Source organism: Equus asinus, chromosome 17, assembly GCF_041296235.1.
Source record: "Equus asinus isolate D_3611 breed Donkey chromosome 17, EquAss-T2T_v2, whole genome shotgun sequence".
Taxonomy (NCBI): Eukaryota; Metazoa; Chordata; class Mammalia; order Perissodactyla; family Equidae; genus Equus; species Equus asinus.
The window spans coordinates 10,934,288-10,956,279 of NC_091806.1; the positions used below are offsets into that span (position 1 = coordinate 10,934,288).

The window sequence follows — 21,992 nt, forward strand, 5'->3', positions numbered from 1 at the left end:
TTTCAGAACAAAGAACACACATCAAGCATGTCAGGAATACAGTTTTTTTGCCAAAGTCACAAGGAGATGTTTTGCCAGTTTAGCACATACACAGCAGGTCAACTTGACCTTGGTTCTCTGGGAAAAAGAGCTTATCTTCAAAGAAGTGCTGGTACTGGCATCAGGAAAGGGAGACATTCATCCCCATCTTTAAAGAGTGCCTTCTTTGCTTTGGGACAATGTTTGAAGCAGATGTACGATATCTGTTTGGTGGCCACAAGTCAGGCTGCTCCGGGAAAAACAAGTTTCAGGTTCAATCACATTTAACCCAGAATGCCTTCCCCAAATACCTCAATACGTAAAAACTTACTATTCTTATTATTTTCATTGCTGGGATAGACTCGAGTGGTTCCTTCTAACCTAAGACTCTAGTTCCCGTCCAACTTTTACTCGAATATCCTCCAGCACCAAGTGCATGCACTGAGCTAGATCCTGAAAATACAACTATAAATAAGCCATGGCCCCTGCCCTCCAGGAGTTTATAGTCTAACGGCAGACAGACAAGTAAGAAATTCTAGTACCATGTACAAACAACAGTGACAAGAAGCACAGAACGAGATGAGGCAGTATGCAGGCTGGGACCAGACAGCCAGAAAGCGACATCTATACTGAGCAGTGACACAGGACAAACTGGAGTTACAAAGGGGGTGAGGTAGGGAGTGTGATCCAGGCTTGAGGGGACAGCTTGTGCAAAGCTCTGGAAATGGGAGAGCCTAGGATTGCGATGACGCTCTGATTTATAGCGTGGTGCCAATTAATGCCACTAAAGTGCTAAATTCCTTCATTGCTCATTCCCAAGTTCAGGAAGGGTTCCGAGCATGGGCCCAGCCTAGGGCCAAAGTGAAACAGACTCTTCCCTTGATAACTGCAGAGCCCCACCCCACTAGGCCATCCTAACCCGCCGTCAACACCTTGTTATGGGTGTTCATACGGTTCTCTTGCCATTCAGTCAACCGGTCAATCAGCAAGACCTGTGCTAGGCTCTAGAATAAGAGAATAAGGAGAATAAGAGGGCTCCACCTGCTTCCCCGGGGAAGGAGTGGGGACAGTGTCCTCCACATCTCTGAGTCCCACACCAAATCCACTACAGTGCTTTGTGCACAAGAGCACCACTGGGTCTACTAAACATGGAACTAAAAGGAAATAAGTTCATCTCGTGGCATACTTACTATCTCAACCCACGTCCTCCACAGTCCCAGTACCTACTCCCAACCCCTCTACGGCTGCTCATCAGGGCCCTTCTCCCCCCAGACTCTGCCGCTTGAAAATGTCAAGTTGCGCAGCTCAAAGAGAAGTATAGCTTTGTGGATAAAAGCAGAAGATTCGGAATCAGAATAATCTGAGTGGAATCCTCTTATTAGTTTATTAGCTTATTGAGCAAGTCACTCAACCTGCGGCAGCCTCAGAGTTTTCTTCCTCTGTAAAATGAGAATAAACAGCTCTTTCACTGGGGTTTTTGAAGGAACCCAACTGGGCTGAGTTGAGAACGGTAAGTGAGACAGTCTGTGTAAGGAGATTATCACTTTGCTTGGCATATAAAATGCACTCAATAAATGGTAGCTGTAGTAGAATGTTGTAGATGATGTCATAGGCTGAGGCAGAGGAGGAGGAGGAGAATGGAGATGTGCAAAGGCCGGTTGTCAGTCCTGTAAGTCACTGGCTGGAGTCACAGCAGCTCCACTAGCTCAGGCAGTCGCTTCCAGCGGCAGGCCTTGAACAGGACGCGTGTAAGAGATCCGGTGTCCCCCGAGACTCGGTCCACGCCCAGCCCTCCTCGGGGACGGCCAGCCTGCGTCACCCGCCCCGCCCGCGGGCTCCTCCTGGTCGCCCGACACATGGTGGGAACGTGAGGGGGCGGGGTCGGACGCGGCGCCCCTAGGCCAATCGCCAGGCGGGAGGCGCCCAGCCAATGGCAGAAGCGCTCCGGGGGCTGGGGGGCGGGGCCAGCGGGAGGAGCGGCGGCGTCATAGGTCACTGGGCGGGCTGGGGGCGGGGCCCGCAGCGCAGACGGGGGCGGAGCCGCGGCGGCCCAGCAGTCCGGGCGGTGATGGCGGCGGCGGCGGCGGCGGCGGTGACGGTGGCAGCGGCGGCCCCTGCGGCGGCGGCGGGCACGGAGGGCGCCTCCTCGGTGCACTGGTTCCGGAAGGGGCTGCGGCTGCACGACAACCCGGCGCTGCTGGCGGCCGTGCGCGGGGCGCGCTGCGTGCGCTGCGTTTACATCCTCGACCCCTGGTTCGCGGCCTCCTCCTCGGTCGGGATCAACCGGTGGAGGTGAGCGCTCCGGGGCGGGGGCGCGGGCCCGGGGAGGCAGGCGGGCCTCGGGGCGCCCGGCGGACAGCCCGGTTCCCCGGACCCAGAGGGGGCGCTCTGCCCCCCGTCCCTACGGCCGGAAGACCCGGGCCTGGGGTGGCCGAGCAGGGAGACCCAGCAGGGTCCCCAGAGGGGAGAAGCCGGACGCGGAAGCAGTTAGTCATCGTGCCAATGGCCTGGGGACCCGGGGCCCGGCCTCTGACCACGCGCTTCCGCCCCGTTCTGTCCCCTCTGGGCCTCACAACATTCCGGGGACAAAGATCATGATCCCCACTGTACAGATGACTCTTGAGCCCTGGAGACACCGCGTTGAGCTGTCCCAGGGCCTGCGGCCAGTGGGTGGCAGACCAGGGACTCCTGGTCCAGGGTTAGGGGTGCGCTCAGGGCGCGGAGGAAAGGCGATTTGGCGGGGTGAGGGCAGGGACGGGTTTCTGAATCCATGGCACAGCGGATGCTTGCAGTCTTCGAGGAAACAGCCCATTGCTGGCTCCTGAAGGTCATGTCTAAGCCTCTGGTTTGTTTGAATCCATCTCTTCACCCATCCCGACTTCCCCTCCACCGGGACTGTCCTGCCTCTGGAGGTGTCCAGAGACTGTGGCTTAGCTTTGCTAAGATGGCAAGTGCCGTCTTCCGTGTATTCCAGATAAAGACCCCAAGGCCGTGTTCGGCTCCAGGCACCTTGTGTCCTGAGCTCCGGAGCAGGACTGACCCATTTTGGAGAATTCCCTCAGCAGCAGTGAGCTTGCTAGGAAAAAAAAAAGGAACCAAAGTGTCACTTCCTTCCTCCCCTGCTCATGAGAGTGACTTTAAAGGACAGTTGAGCCATCATAGATTAGACTTTTGTCAACTGATGTGCAAAGGTCTGGGAGCAGGAAAGCTGTGATATCAAGGACCCCTCGTTGATGACTCCTGGGAGGTGGGGTCGACAGGATCGTGGGAAAGGATTCACAGATACGGAGTTGATGTATTTTCTCTGTACTCAGTGTTTAAAACCAAGGCGTTCTGAGACGTCGTGTACCCATCTCTGGTTAAAACACCCCACAGTCGTCTTTCGGTTTGTTTGCATTGTTCTCCGGGTTGTTTGCTGGGGCCTTGCTGCGTGGGTCTGGGTTATTCCCAGGACACAGTGGCTGTCCGCACACCGATCTTGCCTCTCCGAGGTGTGTGCCCTGCTGGGAGAGCGAGTGCTCCAGCAGTGGGTCTGTGAAATGCCCCCTCCTGCCCCATTTATGTAGAGGGAACAACTAAAGATAGCCCTGTGGAGAGCCTGCCCACACAGCGGGTGGCTTGAGTGCTCTGTCTCTGCTCTAGTTTCTATAGATAGGAGGTTGGGTTTGACAAACATCCTTAAATGACCATCTCTAGCAGAAACATCAAACCGAGCCTCAGACTTTGCCCCTCTCTTTATGTCAGCGGGCCAATCAGAGAAGAGTAAATAGATCAGACTATCGGCTTATTAGATTGTCACCAAGGAGTTTCTTCTCTTAGTGGGTTTTGGGGAACATCTCATGGGACTGCCCACTCCTTTGTGGTAGCAGAGATTAAAAATCAACAACAAAAACTCTATTGCTGATTAAACTCCGATTTGCTAGGGAGAGGTGTTTATGGATTTTTATGGGTCACGCTTTTGTGACTGTGCTTTCGAGTGAGGGAAGGAGAAAAGGAATGTGGCGGCTTAGATGCCTGAGTCAAATCCTGAGGTCAGAGGCTGGTAGGAATGCACATTTTAATTGAGCACTTATTTAATGAGTGCTTAATATCTGCCAGATGTTGCTGGAGGGGCCGCTTGGCAGGGTCCAGAACTCCCAGAGCCTGCATTTTAGTGGAGGAAGACAAGTAAACAACCATAATTTAGCACAAGGGCCAGGAAATAAATAAAATAGGGGGAAGGGCTAGAGCAGCGGTTCTCACTCTTGCTGCCTAGGAGTCACTTAAGGATCTTTAAAAGATGTCTGGGTCCCCACCTCCCCCAGTTCTGATTTAATGGTTCTGGGTTAAGGCCTGGGCATGAGGGTTTTGAAAAGCTCTTGGGTCCAGCAAAGCCTGAGGAGCGCAGGAGCAGACAACCGCAGACCTGAGCGCGACAGCTTGGAAAATGTGTTGCTGTGCATTGGCGGGAAGTCTAATGAGTTTTGGCATTCAGAAGAAAGAAGCGAAATAACACAAAACAGATCGAATACAATAACCGCTCGGGGCCTGGAAATAGACACGCTCCTACCACCCCCACCATCCTCCTTGCTGCTTTGATTGGACGGAGGGCAGAGCGGCAGACTGTTGTACGCGCTCGGCTGGGGGCAGTGATGGAGCTGCGTAACTATACTATGTGTAATCTTCCGGTGGCTGTTTCTGGATCTGGAGGTGATCTGGGACAACTGTGCTGCTGTATAACGTCCTAGCTTCTGCCGCTGAGAAGCCTCCCCAGGAAGGGTGGGCCCAGGCCATCTGCAGGAGGTGGGAGGAATCAAAATCTGTCATCTCTGTTAGCCTCCTGCGCTTCCTACACTGACTCCCGCACAGCGTTTTTTGGCAGATGAATCAGATTAAAATAACCATGAATGGCACTTTCTAAGAGTAAAAGAGGACAGAGAAAGGCAACTAAGAAAGATGGATATTTATTAGCATAGGAGAGGGGCTGGCATTCTCCTTGCCTGGGCGGTGGTGGGCAGTCTGTGGGCTGGGTGTAGCTGTAGGAACCTCAGGATTTTTTTGTCAAGCACTTGTCGGCTCCACCCTTCGCCATTTTCCCCAGCCCCACCTTCTCAAATTTGGTGCATCCAGAAAGAGGTACTTCAGTGAGAAGCAAAGAAATTTTAAAAGAGGGGATATGAGCGACTTCTAGATTTAAGAATGGGTACTCGAAATAGACCCTTGCGGTTTGTCGTTACCTTTCTTTCTCTGCCGCAACGTAGGTGGGGATTGGCGACAATTCCCCTCACCTTTTTTTTTACATCATTTTCTCCCTGGCTGCATGCTGCACCTGCATTCAGGAGCTTCCAGGACAGAGGGAGTTGGTAGAAATAAAATATCAGCCTGAATGGCTCAGAATTAATGAATGAGGTGAACCGGGAACCCCCAGGATGCCTGGAGAGAAGAAGTGTGTCTCTTCCCAGTGCAGGGAGCTACACACTTTTGGACTCTGGATGTGGGTGGTTCTTCTCTAGAACTTGGTCAGCAAGAAGGGGATTGAGAACGATCGAGAATTTCTCTGAGCTGTTCACACTGGTCCCCTCGCGAATCACTTTACTATTAGGCTGCAAAGGAAATGTTTCCATTTGCCCCAAAGGGACGAAAGCTTCATTTTCATCTTTCTCTTTGAAATCAGGAAAGAACAAATATATTTTTATCTGAGTGATGCTTCGAGGACAATCCTCGTATGGGTTGTGGGTTTGGGTAACCCTTTTTCATGGGACTTTAACTCTCTTAATTACTTAGGAGAAATTAAGTTCTATTAATGTCCTACGTAGCCAGTCTGGGCTGGCCTATGATATCATCATTATAGTTAGATGACCTTGGCTCGAAGCAGAGAAACTTGGTCAAGGGCAGTCTGGACCCAAAGAAAGAGTTCCCTATCCTCTTCCCTCCTCCTATTAACAACAAATGAACAAAATATTCCTGAAGACAGGGTCTGCCGTCTCTAGAGAAGAGCTCCCTGAAGATCTGCTTGTCTTCTTAAGCAGAGGCTCTTATTCTAAAGGGCTAGCCCCGTGGAGTCCCTGAACTACAGAGTCCTTTCTGTATTTTTGGAAACCCCAATTTGGTTTTCTCCAGTGCTGTCTGCCTCTGGCTCCAGAGCACTTACGTAATGTAATTCAGTTGCTCATGTCGTCTCATCCAAGGGGGGAGCTTTAAGTGCTCCCCTAGGACCGTGTGCTCTGGATTTCGGCCATGTGAGCACAGCTCGGAGCTGCCCAGGGGGACCACGGGCCCCAAATGCTGCCGCCTCTGGTGCTTTTAGAGTCCCCCTCATTGGAGTAAAGAGAAGCTGGCCACGTGGAGAGGAGGCCTGTGAGGGAGCAGCAGGCCCAGGGTGCTGTCTGTGACAGAGTGCACACACCTGCTCAGGTGAGCGTTTGCCCAGGAGCAGCTCTACGCCCGTTCCTCTGGTGTTATGCAAAGCTGTCACCTGGGCTGGAGCCTGGGACTCTGCATTCCAGCGAGCTTCTGGGTGACTCAGCTGTTGAGCCTCAGAGGAGCAGGGATCTGGTGGCAGAGGTGTTGGCCTTTGGTTTGGGCTGTGGTCTCCCTGATGGCCGAGTCCCCAGCAGTATAGCCTCAGGGAGTCCTGATGGAGAGGCAGGGGGGCCTGGTGGTTAAGGATGCAGTCGCTGAGGGGGCCAGCCCTGTGGCTGAGTGTTAAGTTCGTGCACTCCACTTCAGCGGCCTGGGGTTCACCACTTCAGATCCTGGGTGCAGACGCTTACACCGCCCATCAAGCCGTGCTGTGGCAGCGTCCCACATAGAAGAACTAGATGACTTGCAACTAAGATATACAACTATGTACTGGGGCTTTAGGGAGGGGAAAAAAAAAAGATTGGCAAGAGGTGTTAGCTCAGGGCCAATCTTCCTCACCAAAAAAAAAAAAAAAAAAAGCAGCAGTCACTGAGCCACACTGCCTGGGGTTGAATTCTGGCCACTTATTAGGTGTATGATGTTGGGCAAATCACTTAATCCCTCTGTGCCTCAGTTTTCTCATCTGTAAAATGGGAATAATAACAATATTTACTTCCTAGGGCTGTTTGAGAATTAAATGATGTATGTAAAACAAGTAGAACAGGGCCTGGTTCCTTGCAAGTATTCATTAAATGATAGTTGTTGCTATTCTTGTCCTTATTTGGTTGCTGAGGTCCAAGTTGGGCCTTCCACTCGCTTCCTCAACTGTAGACATCTGTTGTCAGAGAAATAAAGGGCTCTCATGGAGTTAGCTGTCCTCCAGGAATGCTGCAAGAAATCTCTCCTGTTAGTACGTGAGGTCTAGAAGTCAGGTTCTGTGGAAGGCAGCTGGAACCTAGCTTTCGTGTGCGTGTATATATGGGGGTATATATAGCTTCAAACTGAAGTCCTGCGCAGCCTGGGGGCCTGTGAAAAAGGAGGCCCCCCAAATGCGTGGCACAGACATTCCTGCGAGCCGCAGAGCGGGCCCTCTGTCCTGGGCTTGTGGATTTAGGTCGCCAGTTATCTCTAGGCACTCTAGCTGGCAGGGCCCAGGTTTCAGGTGGCATGAGGCTATTTATTCAGGCGGCATGGGCGTCTCTTCTTTTCCTCCGGAGAGGAGTGGTGAGGTCTGGGAGGAGGCCAGCGCAAGTGCGTCACTCACGTCTCAGCTTTCCTTTAACGAGGTGTTGGTTTTTCAAAAACAGAAACGCACAGAGGCAGAGCCTTTGGCTTGAGCAAAGCGGCGCTCAGCCTGTCAGAGCAGAGCCTGTCGCCACAGCCTCTTGGAGGGGTCCTGTGTGCTCTGAGCTCTCACACTGCTTGGGCTTCAGGCTGGAATGTGGCTGCGGTGGCCGCCGCGTGGGAGTGGCCTGTTGTGCACGTCAGAGCAGCGGCGGGGGCTGGTTCCAGTTGGCAGCCTGGGAACAGCCGTGAGCCTCCAGTGGTCAGAGAAGTGATGGGCTGCAGAGGAGGCGCAGGGGTTCACTGTGCTCCAGATAAAATCTGGCGATTCCCGTTGTGGACAGAGACGGGTGGGAGACGCCAAAGCGTGGGTAGCAGAACGGATCTGAAGGAGGCTGGCCTATCTGGGCTTAGTTCCTAAGGAAGGAGATCAGAATGTCACTGGATTGCCAGTAGTGAGGGCTGTGTTTGTCAGAAAGGGATTCCAGACACATGAGGTCCTGCAGAATCTCAGCCCCAGAGCAGTGTGTGACGTGCCACTAAACGGCTTTAGAAATGGGGCACAGAGCAAAGAACATGGTTTCAGAGTCTGATCGACCTCGATTCCTATCCCAGCTTTGTCGCTTCCTGGCTATGATCTTAGGCATATTAATTATCCTCTCTGTGTCTCATTTTCCTCATCTATCAAATGAGGGTAATATTTCCTTCCACTGTGTTGAGAGAATTCAAAAGAAGACGCACTTAAGAAGCAGATAACATTGGTGCCTCTGGGGAGGGGAGTTCATTCCTGGGGACCCACAGGAAGGAGACTTCTTACCATGGACACTTTTGTAACTTGAATTTTGAACCACATGAGTAGTTATCTGTTTAAAATGTTAATTTCACTGAATTTAAAAGTAAAACACATGTCGTAAAACGTATGGATGGAATTTCTCGGAAAGGCCATTATGCCTAACTGAGCAGTTAGTCAATTTTTGTGCTCATATAAAAACCAAAACAACACACGAAACACACTCAGCACGTGCTGGTTTCCTTTCCCTTTCCCATGCTGATCCAGCTCTCAGGTGAGGCCTCTTGGGTGTCTGGAGTCCCCCCAGCCCCAAAAGCATGTGAGGATATCCTCTAGGAAAGAACCTTCTAAGGCCTTCTTTCTCTTGGGATGAGAACCTGGTGGCCCGAGGCCTGGAGTATGAGCCACCTGCCAAAGGAAACCCTGGGAACTGGGGACCCAGGCCACGCTGTGGCCGTGGACACACGTGCAGCGCAGAGCGTGAGTGCGGAAGGGACCAGCACAGGGAGGGTCTCCCAGGAGGTGGCAGTCTTGCTCCTATGCTGATAGGCCCCAGGCCTCCCTACCACACTGTTGTACTTGGTGTTCCGGTGGCTTCCTCGTCTGACCTGCTTTTTGATTCTCGCAACAACCTTGTGTTGGGCGGATATTTACATGCAGGGCCTGAGGCTGAGAGCGAGTAAGTGACATGGCGTCTGATCACAGAGGGACAAGAGGAGGAGGCGCGGCTCGCATTTACCCCAGGTGTTCTCTGCCAGGCCCTGTCCTGAGTGTTTCGTGCCATGTTTGATTCCCTTTTCTTGGCAATTCCGTGAGATAGGTACTAACATCAGCTCCACATTATAGGTTAGAAAAAAAAAGCTAAAGCGGTTAAGTAGCTGCCTGAAGTCATGTGGCAAGGCCAGGATTTCAGCAGAGGCATCGCTGATCCCATACCGTGTCACGCCTGGACTAGAACCCAGGCCCCTCCAGTCTGGGACTAATGATGCGACTTGCTTGGCATAAAGAGTGTGCCAGCTTCTCCCTGCTTTGTTAGGAAAGAGAGCGACTCTTGATGACGTTACCCCTCACCAGGCCTGCGTGGGCTTTGCAGGTTCCTGCTTCAGTCTCTGGAAGATCTGGACACCAGCTTACGGAAGCTGAACTCCCGCCTGTTTGTGGTCCGGGGCCAGCCGGCTGACGTGTTTCCGAGGCTCTTCAAGGTAAGCATGCGGAGTCTGAGCGCAGACTGCCTGAGGTGGTATTCTGCCTGAGGACATGGGGACGGTCAGGTGGGCTGACTCCTGCTGCCAGAGAAGTGGGGGCAACGGCCGCCAGTCAGGTTGCTGACCAAATGGCAACTGTGTTGAGGGAAACATTCTCTGAAACCGGTGTCATGTTGGAAAGTTCCCAGCTCCGTCCAGACGTGGGATGTGGCAACTTATTCCACCCCGGCTGCCACTGGCTTCCTTAGATGTTTTCTTGGCTCAAGCCAGCCAAGTTTATTAGGGTTCTCCCGTGCCAGGAGTTTGAGGGCGAGGTTTCCTGTTTAGCAGGGGGCGTTTCTGTCTTGCTTTGCTCTACTTATTGGGGAGAAGTCAGCCTTTCTGTGGGAGCTTCCCTGCTTCCCCAGGGGTCGATGACTGATAAAATCTTCCTTTGGGTGCCACATCGGCCTCTCTGCTGTATCGGGTAGCCAGCCCACTTTCCCCCAAGCCCCTTTATAAAGCACCCGTCAAGGCCCACACAGAGGCAAAGGTCCTCGTGGACAGAGGCTCAGGGACAGTGTGTCCTCCTCCTCAGCTGCGCACGGTGGCTCTCCTGCCCGTCTCCACCCCGACTGCCTGCCCTGCGCTTCCTGGGGGCACAGACAGCAGGAGAGCTCTCACGTCAAGGCCAGTGGCTCAGTAAACCCTTCCTCCTTCACGTCCCCTGCCCATAGACGTGCGCACGCGTATGGCTCGCACGTGCTGAGCACAGCCGGGCTTGTGGAGGCTGCCTGTGTTGGAGCACTGCGTGACTCACAGAGGGAGAGCTGCTGTCGCTGTTCTGCAGATGGGGGACCTCGACTTGCCCGGGGTCGCGACGCTCAGTGGTGGCCTAAGATCCGAGCGCAGGCTCTCTGCCTCCAGAGTTGTGTCCCTCGGCACCGCACCGTTACACGCCGTCGCTCTCTTCTCCTGCCTCATCCCCTCTCCCAGCACCTCGGAGGCCAACCCGGTCGTAGCCCAGAGATGCGGATAGTCACGCAGGGCGTGTTTATTGAGATTCTGCAGGGCACCAGGCCCCATGCTGGCTACTAGGGTAAATGGAGGAAATACGGCATAGTTTCTGCTCTGAGAGTTCACACTAATGTGGGAAGCAGGCGAGTCCTGGCAACTTCACTGCCATGTGATAAATGCTGTGCCGGAAAAAGGGCGAGGCACAGGAGAATCATTTTGAAGGAGCGGTCAAGGAAGGCTTCTTGGAGATGGTGTCATCTAATAGTACGCTTATCATTATTCACAGAGTTAGGAGTGTTTAACGGTGTGGTCTCTCCGAACCACTAAGCATGCTTCTCGCTAATAGAAAGGGCTCGGTCAGTGTTTCGCGCTGTGATCCTCGGATGAGCGGTGACGAGCCCTGCTCAGGACCCATACCCCAGGTGGGGTCGAGTCAGGACCAGAGCAGCCTGTGCAAGCCCAGGACATTTGACCCGAGGGTGCAGAGTCTAAGGGACCATGACCAGAGACTTCGGTTGGAATGTAGTTTTCTTCTTGCTAGTTGCATGCTCTAGGGCTTTCTGCGGGTTATCTGTACAAGCTTTTTCTGGGCCGGCTAGGAAATCTAGAAGTTTCTACTAGAAATGACAAAAGGCTTGGAAGAGAATTCCCTTCTTTTTTAAGATGTGGTCCCTCTGGTCTCATTTCTCTGTCCTCTGGACTAAGAATTGCTCCTCCTTCCCTGACGCTCTCAGAGCTGGAGCCTCTTAGCTCTGTGTGCTGCTGGCCTCAGGGGTGTTGCCGTGGAAACCATTAGGACACTTCACACAGCACAAGCCTGCCAGGAAAACTAGGCCAGAAGTTTGCAGTGCGTGAGGAGCTCTGGGAAAGCCGGCGGAGCAGGCGGGCGGTGGCGCTCCTGTGCCCCCCCCCCCCCCCCCCCCCCCCCCCCCCCGTCTCCACCCGCCAGTCAGTGCAGCTTCCAGGGCCTGGGGGCACCGCTGGGAGTGTTGTATTTATAGCCTGCTGCATCCTCCTGCCTCAGGGACACAGCAGGTGCCCAGGGCTGCCCACCTCTCTCCTGACTCCACCGAGACCACTGGCCTCGGGCTGCGCTGTTACCATGCTGTTGGCCTCCCCTCAGAGACCTGCCCTCCTCAGACTTGTGAGCCTCCGATCAGATCCCTGTTTGCTCTGCAGCCCATTCTGACAGGTCTCTGGACCCGCTCTGTCCCTCCCAGAACTGAGTGCCCCGCTTCCCCTCAGCCCCAGACAGTGCTCAGCGTAACAGATTCTCTCCTCGCAGGAATGGGGGGTGACCCGCTTGACCTTCGAATATGACTCCGAACCCTTTGGGAAAGAACGGGACGCAGCCATCATGAAGATGGCCAAGGAGGCTGGTGTGGAGGTGGTGACAGAGAACTCGCACACTCTCTATGACCTGGACAGGTGAGATGGGCCCCAGGGGCCAAGTTGCCAATTGTGGAAGATGGTGACTTGGGCCCTGCTGAGCGGAACTCAGGGAGGTTCAGAAAAGGGCCGCCTGGCACATGAACTGTGGCACTTTCTAGAAGCTGGAGGAGAATGGATCCGAGTCTCAAAGAGCTGTCCCCTATTTGGGGGCAGAGGGGCTTGCTGGGCCTGAGGGGTGGACGCAGTGGAGCCCCACTCAAGATCTCCAAGGATCTGCTCATGAGATGCCCGGTCGCATGCATTCCTCGGACCCCCACTTCCGTCCTGCTCAAGGCTGCCCTCCGACCTCGGCGGGCCCTGTCTGTTACCCCTCCCAGCAGATCTCTGTTCTCAGACCGAGTTTCTGTACCTTATCTGAGCCCCCAGGCTCCCCTGGCCATCTGGGTTTCCAGGCCATGCATGCAGCTATTGCTCAAAAGCCTCTGGAGACCCCTGTGGGGAGCTGAGTGTGCAGACTAGCCTCTCGCTCTGGGGACAGGCCCCTGTGCTTTCAGAGCATCGAGGAGGAGCCCCCTCCTCCCCTCCCTGGCAGAACTGTCCCCCGCCTGCTGCTGCCAGGCCAGCAGCCACCACTGCGCCCTGCCCCCTCTCCCCAGCCCAGTGGTGGCTGCCAGGAGGCCAGGTCACACAGCTCCGCACGTGAGCCCAGCCAGGCGCTCAGGAGCAGACGCTGGGTGTGGAGCCCCTCCCCCTGCCACGTGCCAGAGGAGGGGGAGGTCCTGCAGGGGCCACAGCCAACCTCCTGCCTCCGCTGATGGGGCAGAGTGAGAGCCGGAGTGAGAAATGAACGCACGCAGCCAGCCCGGTCTTGCGTAAGCCGCTTCCTGGCCGAAGAGCCCTGCCAGTCTGGCTCCGACCATCCCAGTTCGTCATTATATAAACAGCCTCGTTTCCCCTCCTTGCTCTCCTCTACCTTTTCTTCTTACCTGAGTGCAGCTATGCTTCCCTTGCTCATGAAAAAATACTTTATAAACTGCAAAACATCCTGTGAGTATTAGACATTGCTTTTAACCCGGCCCCAGTCTCTGATTTAGGGAGGATAGTCTGTTCTCCCTCTCTCTTCCCATAAATAAGGGCCAAGAAGGGAAGGGTTTTCCAGCAAAGGAACATGTTGGTGGCTCCTATCACAGGACCTCCTCAAGGCTTAGGCTGGCCTCGCGGGGAAGGTCCACGAGGAGTCCTGAGCTTGGACAGACGGGTTGAGCACCAAGAAGGCCAGCAGGGGTTTTCTGCGATTCGAAAGAGATGCTCCGTCTCTGTCTGAGGCGGCTCCACGAGGCCCAGGGAGCCTGGAGCTGAGTCCCAGCTTTGGCCCTGCCTCGCTCCATTGCCTGAGGCACCTACTCTGGCTCTCTGGGCTTCATTTTCCCTCCGGGTAAAATGGTGATGGAGCCTCCGGCGCCCCCTCCTTTCCACCTCGAGGTGGGATCCATGAGCAGACGGATGAGGAAGGCCACCCCCCAAGCCTTCGACGTCCGGGCTCTTCTCTGGGTGGACGGGGACCTGGAATGAAGGGCCTCAGGGGTGACGTCAGGTGTGCTCTGGGTTCCCAGGATCATTGAGCTGAACGGGCAGAAGCCACCCCTTACCTACAAGCGCTTCCAGGCCATCATCAGCCGCATGGAGCTGCCCAGGAAGCCCGTGGGCTCGGTGACCAGCCAGCAGATGGAGAGCTGCAGGGCCGATATCCAGGAGAACCACGACGAAACCTATGGCGTGCCCTCCTTGGAGGAGCTGGGTGCGTACTTACTGCCCCGAGCCTCTCATGGCCCCTCCTTTCTGTGAAATAACTCTGCGTGTTTTTCCTTCTTTGTCAAAGTAATGCAAGTCATTTCGGACAGTTTAGAAAATACAGAGAGACAAAAATGGAAATAACAATCACTATTACCACCCTCCCCCGCCCCCAAGATAAGCACTGTCGCCTTCGGAGTATGTCCTTTGGGTCTTTTTTCTGTTCACACCCATGTCTGTCATCTTCTGTTTCCAGTTCATGCCTCTTTTTGTACTTTGCCCTCTCAGACCATAGAGGCACAGCCTGGGGCTGGCTTCACTGGGGTCCTCCGTACAGGATAACGAGTATTGCTTCTGTTGAAAGGGGGTGTCAGCCTCATGGGTTCCTTCCCTTCCTCCCGCCAACCCCCCTTTATTTTAGATTGGCCCTGAGCTAACATCTGTTGCCAATCTTTCTTTTTTCTTCTTATTCTTCTCCCCAAATTCCCCTAGCACATAGTTGTGTATTTTTAGTTGTGGGTCCTTCTAATTGTGGTATGTGGGATGCCGCCTCAGCGTGACTTGATGAGAGGTGCCATGTCCGTGCCCAGGATCTGAACCGGTGAAACCCTGGGCCTCCAAAGCGGAGCACGCGAACTTAACCACTCGGCCACGGGGCCAGCCGCCAACCCCCATTTTTTATCTGACCAAACTTAGCCTTTCTCCCCTGAAAACCACCGTTGTTGCTGGCTAACCTAAAAGGGCAAGCAGTCCAGGGTTGTCCTCACTGGCCTGAAGTGAGGAGTAGCTGGGAAGGGGAAGACAGGGGAAAGGAGAGACAAAAAGTGGAAAGAGAACCAGGAGGATCTAGAAAATGCGGAAATGTTGAGGAGGGTCTCAGCCCTGGTAGCTCTGAGAATGTGCGGTTCAGTTCCCACAGAGCTCGAGAACAGACCAGCGTGTCGGGACTGGCTGAGCTATCACCGGCGTGGCCTGACCCCCCTGTGGCGTGCTCCTCCTCTTGTAGGGTTCCCCACGGAAGGTCTTGGCCCAGCCGTTTGGCAAGGAGGAGAGATGGAAGCTCTGGCCCGCCTGGACAAGCACTTGGAACGGAAGGTACGGCCCCATTTCTGAGACACAGAACTTCTGATGCTGGCCCCCGTGCAGCGGGGGGTGTCGTGTCCCTTAGTGCCTCTTGGCTTCAACAGGGTGAAAGATGACAAATCTTCCTGGTGGCGATAACAGCAATCATAAAGGCAGGTACCGTTTCGTGGGTGCTCACCATGTGCTGGTCACAGGGCTGAGCATTTGTGGGTTAAGGACCTGCTGGCATTATTTCCTTTAATCTTTCCAGCAGCCCTCCAAGGTAGGCATTAAGCTCTCCATTTTACAGATTAGGAAATTAAGGGTTAGCGAGATTAAGCAACTTGCCTGAGGTCACAGCATTAGTAAGCAGTGAGCGACATCTGGTTGACGTGATTCTGAAACTTACGCCGGAGTGCTTTTCTTTCCCCTGTGGGCAGGTTCTCCTTATTGAAAGGGTCTCTGGTCAGAAAAGCCCGGAAGGTGAATCATTTGGGGTTTGTGTCCCCCCACCTTTTGCTGGGTCTCCACCAGACCACTGATTTCCATTTGTTGGGACACAAGAACAGATGACCCACCTGCCAGTGAAGTGGGAATTGGCGAGGGGGAGGTACGAGGCTGAGGCGCCCATCAGCACGGCCACAGGCCCTGCCACGCTGGGACCAGGGGAGCAAGAATGTTCTCATGGCCAAGAACAATCAGCTCCTAGGGCCCTGCCCCTTCCACTGGTTCGTGGACTGGGTTCCGAAAATCGCAACTTTCTTTTTTTAATTTACTTATGGCTGACTTAGAATCTTATGTTAGCTCCAGGTGTACAACATAGCAACCCGATGTTTATAACAGCTTTTTCTGTTCCTGCGCGGAGGGCTAGCCATTGGGCCCAGCAGCCTGGTGATAACAGTGGCAGGGGGCGCCTAAGGCAGCCGACTTGGGCGGAATGCTGTCCAGCCCTGGAGGTCGCCCAGCAGTCTTGATGCCCCCATCTGGGTGTTACCATCAGGCAGGGCTGAAGCAAGCCCCATGACTTACAAGGATGAGAACAGATGTCCGAGGGCTGTGGGGGAACCAGCTGTCTGTCCACCTCAGGAGCTTCACCCAGAGATTCTTGGGATCACTTTGGAGACGAGACTGGGCCATGGAGGCAGGTGGTGGAGAGGACAAATGGGAGGACAGGAGTAGAATAAGCCTTGACGAGGTAAAGAGCTGACGTACGGCCCCCTGGATTATTATCACCTGAGAAGCACTTAGTAGTGGAATGCCCCTTCACGCAGCAGGTCAGCGGCTCGTTTTCAACACAGCCTGGGGGCCCTTCTGTCATGGGGCCTTATGTCAGGACCCTTCAGACTCAGTGGTGGCCAGCGGGAGTCCTGTGTCCTGCACATCTGGGAGAGAGATGCTGCCAGACGGACAGGAGTTTAACTGGATGTCAGAAGGTTGTCAGTGCTCCAGTTCTAAAATGAGCATCTGCTTGTATCAGGATGGTCGAGCTCCTAGAGAGACTGCCCAACAAGGTAGACACAGAGCTGTCCCCAAACTGCAGTCTTTTGGAGGCGATGGATATGAAATAAGGAATTACAGTGTGCTGAGGGTTAAGAAAGGAGAGGTTCAGAGGGTAATGGGAGCAAAGAGAAGAGGATTATATTAATCAGTTCTTATTTGCAAGCTGGCTTTTGAAAAGGGTTTTTTTTTTTTTTAACTCACAAAACCAAGAGTCCAAGGGGTAGCCTTCAGGCACAGCTGCATCCAGGTGTCCAGATAATGCTACCAGGAATTATTCCCCATCTCTCAGCTCTGCTTCCCTCTGTACTATTTCATTCTCAGGCAAGGTTTCCTTGAGCAGTGGCAAAAGTGGTCACAGCAGCTTATTTTCAGTCTGCTTAGCAACACCAGGGGAAGTTGCATGCTTCTTTGCCAAAAACTTCAGGAAAAGTCCCGAGGAATGTTTTCATTGGCCTGCCTGGGGTCACGTGACTATCCCTGACCCCGTCCTGTGTTTGAAGAGGGAGGTGCTTTCCCTGACCAGATTTGCAAGATGAGCCCACTTCCAGAGTCAGAAAGTGGCTGAGCTCCCCTTTTACCCTCTTGGACTGAGACTATGGAAGTCTGGGTCGCCACGAGAAAATCGGGTGCTGTTACCAAAAAGAGGAGGCAAACTGTATGATCTTTAGTACTTTAGACCCAACAGTAGCTGAGGGCGAGCGTCGCTCTGTGACAGCATCCTGATTGTGAAATGAAAAGGGAATGAGAGGACACTGTTTGCAACCCCCAATGGTGACACCTTATGCATCAGTAGCTGCTGTCCCCATGAAGAGAGACCATCAGGCATTACGTCCCCCTGTAGTCTTGCCAAGGAGATCCACCTGAGTCCAGTCGAGTCTCTGGTGCCAGCTGCCAACTTGTGGGTCATACACAGGACAGGGGCGTGTTGAACTGCACCGTGCGTGTGCATACAGCACCATCCAGGCTGTGGGAATCAGCACAGGTCAGATGGCCTGTGGTCTTCCACAGAAAACCTGAAAGGAAAAGAAAGAAATGACAGCAAACGCGCAGAGCAAAAGAAACTCAAATAACACATCAAAGTTTCTGAAATGGCCAAGGCTAACGTGTAGTGCCTAGGGGTGCACATTCGGATGAAAAAAACCCACTTAAAAAGGCGAGGAATAACTGAAAAGATAACCCTCCCTTCCAAGTGGGCTTTGCCAAAGTAGAAAAATGTAAACATTTCTAAATGCAAGGAAGTGATTATTATAAAAGTTGGGTGAGTAGTCACTTCAGGGGCGGGAGGGGGCCATGACTGGGAGGGGCTCCTGGCTGGGCCTCTGGGGCGGCTGGCAGAGTTCTAAGGCGTGAACCTTGGTGCTGGTTGCGCGGTGTTTGCCTTAGAATAATTCATTAAGCCACGCGTCTGTGTGATTTCTGTGTCTGGGTTTCACTGAAAAAGATTTTCAAAGAGAGGTGGGCCAGGACATGAGCAGGCAAATAGACCACGTGTGTGGTAGAGATATTTCACCTGATAGCCGAGGGGTTGCCTGCTGGGGAGGCAGCCTGGAGGCGGAGACTTGAAGGAAGAGTCAGAACTCACCAAGGGGAGCTCAGCGGAAAGGAAGGCAGCCACCCAGTCCAGGCGAGCTGCGTGCGCGAAGGCTGCTGAGCGCGGCGCTTCACGAAGGGTGGCAAGAGCTGAAGCTAGAAAGAGGGGCCCGCCCAGGCTGCGGGTGCTTGTAGGCCATGTTGAAGATGGGGACTCCATCCTCAGTGCATGCGTGACCCTGAGGGATGGGCATTTTTAAACCGTCACTCTGCTCCCAGTGGGGAGGATGGGTGAGGGGACAAGAGCAGGAGCAGAGAGGCTGTTGTAGTTGTCCAGTCTAGATACCATCTTAGCCTGAACCTTGCACAGTAGAGCTGACAGGACATGGCGAGGGCCATCCAAGGTGACGAGCAGGCTCTGGCCTGGGCAGCCCGGTGGATGACTGCGTTTTCTGAGACAGGGAGCGCCAGTGGACGAGTGGTTTCAGGTAGAGAGCAGGGCACCCTTGAGGTGCGTGAATGACAACCACTCAGAGACGGCCAGCAGGCTGTGGATGGAGCGATCCGCGAGTCTAGGTGGGCAGTGTAGACTAGAGCTACGGACGTGGTGATTGTTGGCACAGAGGTGGTACTGGGAGCCGTGGGACTGATGAGCCCACCAGGATCACAGTGAGTACAGGACCTAGGATGAGCCCTGGGGTGGCAAGAGACAAGGGCTTGGGAGGGCCCGTGGAGCTGGGGAACCACGGAGAGCAGCCAGCCAGGTTGGAGGCAACCGGGAGCGGGTGGAGTGCAGAGGCCCGAGGGATGGAGGGTGTGAGACGGACAGCCAGCAGGTGCAGCGCTGCATGGATGTCCGAAGACGCAGGGACAGAGAACGCTGAGGGTTCACGGGTGGAAATCGCAGAGCCTGCCGGGAGCCAGCCGGGCGTGGTGAAGGTGGGAGCCAGACTGGGTGGGCTGGAAGGGGAGGTGGGCGTGGCAGGTAAGAGAGGCCCACTGTGGAGGGAGGAGAGCGCACCATGGGCGGAGGTCCGCAGGGCTGGAGAAGTCCTTTAATTTCGTTTTGTTTGCAAAGAAACGAGCTCATTTTCCCAGTGTTCTGGGAGCGGAACCTGTAGCGAGGAGAGCAAATGTGCAAGAGGAGGGGGGAGGGCTCCGGAGCCAGGCGCAGGCCTTGGCCTCGGCAGGTCGGGGTGGGAGGTAGGGAGACGCAGGTGAGTGTGTAGATTTGGGGGCTAGAAGTTGAGGCGGTTCCCACGTGGTGGCCTCCATCTCGGGGGGTGCAGAGGGGTCTGAAGGGGTGTGGAGAGAAGGAGACTGTGTGAGGAGTTGAGAGAGAGGGTAGTTCTTAGATGTAGTGGAGAGAGGCGGGAACCTGGTGTCAGAAGCTGAGTGCCCCCAGCCCTGTCTCTTACCAACCCTGTGACCCCAGGAGCCACGTTTTCCTCCTTTTCAAAAGGAGGCAATGGAAATGCTGCCTCCGAAGGTTGTTGAGGCGAGCCGAGAGAAGACGGGTGACAGTGAGCTGTGAGGGTACAGCCCTGCGCCAGCGGCAGCAGGTGATCCAAACAAGGCCGATAATGCTGTAGGGCAGGTGGCCCGGAAATGCGTGACCCTGTGGGCCCCCAGGAGGCGGGTGGGAGTCCCTCCTTTCACGGCCGCTGTTGAGCCAGGGTGAGAGGTCCCGGTGACGAGAGCGGGGACACGCAGAAGCATGTGTTTCTGTGAAGCAGAAGCCTTTCTTCCTTTCTTCTGTACAATCCCAGACTGTTTACTGCCTTTGGAATTTTTTCATATCTCCCATTTTATTTAATCCCCAGGAGGTGGAAATTTTGTTCTCATTTCATAGTTAAGTAGCTGAGGGACTAAATGACTTGTTCTTGACCATACCACAAATTAAATAGTCAGGACAAGAACTTGGGCCTCGTCGTTTGCTCTGTGCTGGCCCCATCGAACCCTCCGCCAGCATGAGGAGGTCCTGGCTCCTTGGCTGTCAGCTCGGTGGCCTTAGGCACATTCCTGAACTGCCCGGCGCCTCGTCTTCTCTTCTCTGACGTCCAGGCCTTGCCTTCTTTGCCCTCTCTCTGCGCAGGCCTGGGTTGCCAACTACGAGAGGCCCCGCATGAACGCCGCCTCGCTGCTGGCCAGCCCCACAGGCCTCAGCCCCTACCTGCGCTTCGGCTGCCTCTCCTGCCGCCTCTTCTACTACCGCCTGTGGGACCTGTACAGGAAGGTGAGGGGGCCGGGCCTGAGGAGGGAGGGCCTGCCTCGCCCGGGCTCTGGGTCCTGGAGGCGCTGCGCTGGGCGATAGTCCAGGGCAGGTGGCAGAGCCGAGCGACCTGACCGCTGAGCAGACTAAAATCCAGGCTCTCCAGGAGAGCAGGACAGGCCGAAAAGCTGACCGCAGGAGGCAACCCTCGAGGGGGCAGGTCTGCTGGCAGCAGTGGAGGGGCGCACTCTCAGGGTGGGAAGCGGGCGGCAAGGCTGGAGCCTGTCCTGAGCTGACCAGCACGGCGGCCCTCTCGGGTGTGTCCAGAGCATTTAACGGGAGTCCAGGAGTGGCTGCTGCCGTCAGGGGTGAGGAAGTGACCTGGGGGGCTGCGGCCATACCACACAGACAAAGAAGCCTGTGTGAATGCCCCCACCCCCAGATGGAGACGGGCAGCCCAGCCAGCTCTTCACATTCATCAGGGCCCCCTCATGTCTGTGTTGTTCCACGCTGTTTCCCATTCTGGCCAGTGTCGAGATTTTGTGGCATGCAGTGGCTTTGCCAGTGTGGGGGGCAAGCTTGTGATTCTAGGAAAATCATTATTCGCTTGGAGGTCTGATCTTGTAATTCCCTCATGGCCCCAGATCCAGGCTGTTGCGTATAACTTATTTAACCAACATCCTGGCTGAGCATTTTTATGCATGCCGATGGGAACTCTCTGAGGTTGTAGAAAGTGGAGCCAGACAGGGACCCTAGAGGACAAGGACCATGACCTGGTCTTGGGGAGTTTGGTCCCAGGGCGGAGTCCTGGAGCGAGGTCCCTTTCCTTGGCCGACCCTGCAGCCCTCGTCTCTGCTCAGAGCAGTGGGCGGCACAGCCAGGGCCTGGGGTTTCAGTCTGCGGGCACATGGTGCCACTTCTTCTGGGGACAGTCCCTCCATGTGTCTAAGGAGGTCAGAGCCACCGAGTCCGTGGAGGCTCCAGATCCCCTTGTGGGAGACTCGAGCGACATGATGCTGAGAGTTGAGTGTGTGTATCCACGACTCCCCAGGTGAAGCGGAACAGCACACCGCCCCTCTCCCTGTTTGGGCAACTCCTCTGGCGAGAGTTCTTCTACACGGCAGCCACCAACAACCCCAGGTTTGACCGCATGGAGGGGAACCCCATCTGCATCCAGATCCCCTGGGACCGCAACCCCGAGGCCCTGGCCAAGTGGGCCGAGGCCAAGACAGGCTTCCCTTGGATTGACGCCATCATGACCCAGCTGAGGCAGGAGGGCTGGATCCACCACCTGGCGCGGCACGCCGTGGCCTGCTTCCTCACCCGCGGGGACCTCTGGGTCAGCTGGGAGAGTGGGGTCCGGGTGAGTGCAGTCCACGGGGAGCTGGCCTGTGCTGAGGGCCGCCCCCTCTGGGTGGGGGAATGGGGTGGGACCCCGGGTTCCAGGAGATCCTTCCCAGTTCTCCTGCGCTCGCCCTGGGCAGGAGGGCTCTGCTCCCCTCCGCGGGGCACTGCGGTGACTGGGGGAGAACCGTGGCAGGTGGGTCCCCGGGGAGGCTGACGGTCCCGCTGCCCGTGCAGGTGTTTGACGAGCTGCTCCTGGACGCGGACTTCAGCGTGAACGCGGGCAGCTGGATGTGGCTGTCCTGCAGCGCCTTCTTCCAGCAGTTCTTTCACTGCTACTGCCCTGTGGGCTTTGGCCGCCGCACCGACCCCAGTGGGGACTATATCAGGTGAGGCTGCCCGGCAGGCTCCCTGGCTCCTGACCGCTGTGGCCGCCTCCTGGCGTGAGGGCCCCAGTGTGCTCATGGGCTGTCCGGTGTGTGTGTCC

At 55.1% G+C, this 21,992-nt stretch overlaps 1 protein-coding gene across 2 annotated transcripts in view; it reads left to right on the top strand.

The window, feature by feature from the left end:
* The first annotated feature begins 1,829 nt into the window (after positions 1-1,829).
* The window catches only part of CRY2 (cryptochrome circadian regulator 2), a 31,667-nt gene continuing 11,504 nt past the window's right edge, over positions 1,830-21,992 (top strand). The window contains exons 1-8 of one of the 2 annotated variants that reach the window (XM_014861181.3): positions 1,830-2,310; positions 9,567-9,675; positions 11,960-12,102; positions 13,680-13,864; positions 14,864-14,952; positions 20,045-20,185; positions 21,213-21,524; positions 21,743-21,894. In XM_014861181.3, the coding sequence (XP_014716667.3) occupies positions 1,949-2,310; positions 9,567-9,675; positions 11,960-12,102; positions 13,680-13,864; positions 14,864-14,952; positions 20,045-20,185; positions 21,213-21,524; positions 21,743-21,894 (1,493 nt within the window). In that variant the 5' untranslated portion in view covers positions 1,830-1,948. Of the gene's footprint in view, positions 2,311-6,115; positions 6,412-9,566; positions 9,676-11,959; positions 12,103-13,679; positions 13,865-14,863; positions 14,953-20,044; positions 20,186-21,212; positions 21,525-21,742; positions 21,895-21,992 lie in introns of those variants that run through there. The other variant, XM_070487671.1, reaches the window with a different exon arrangement.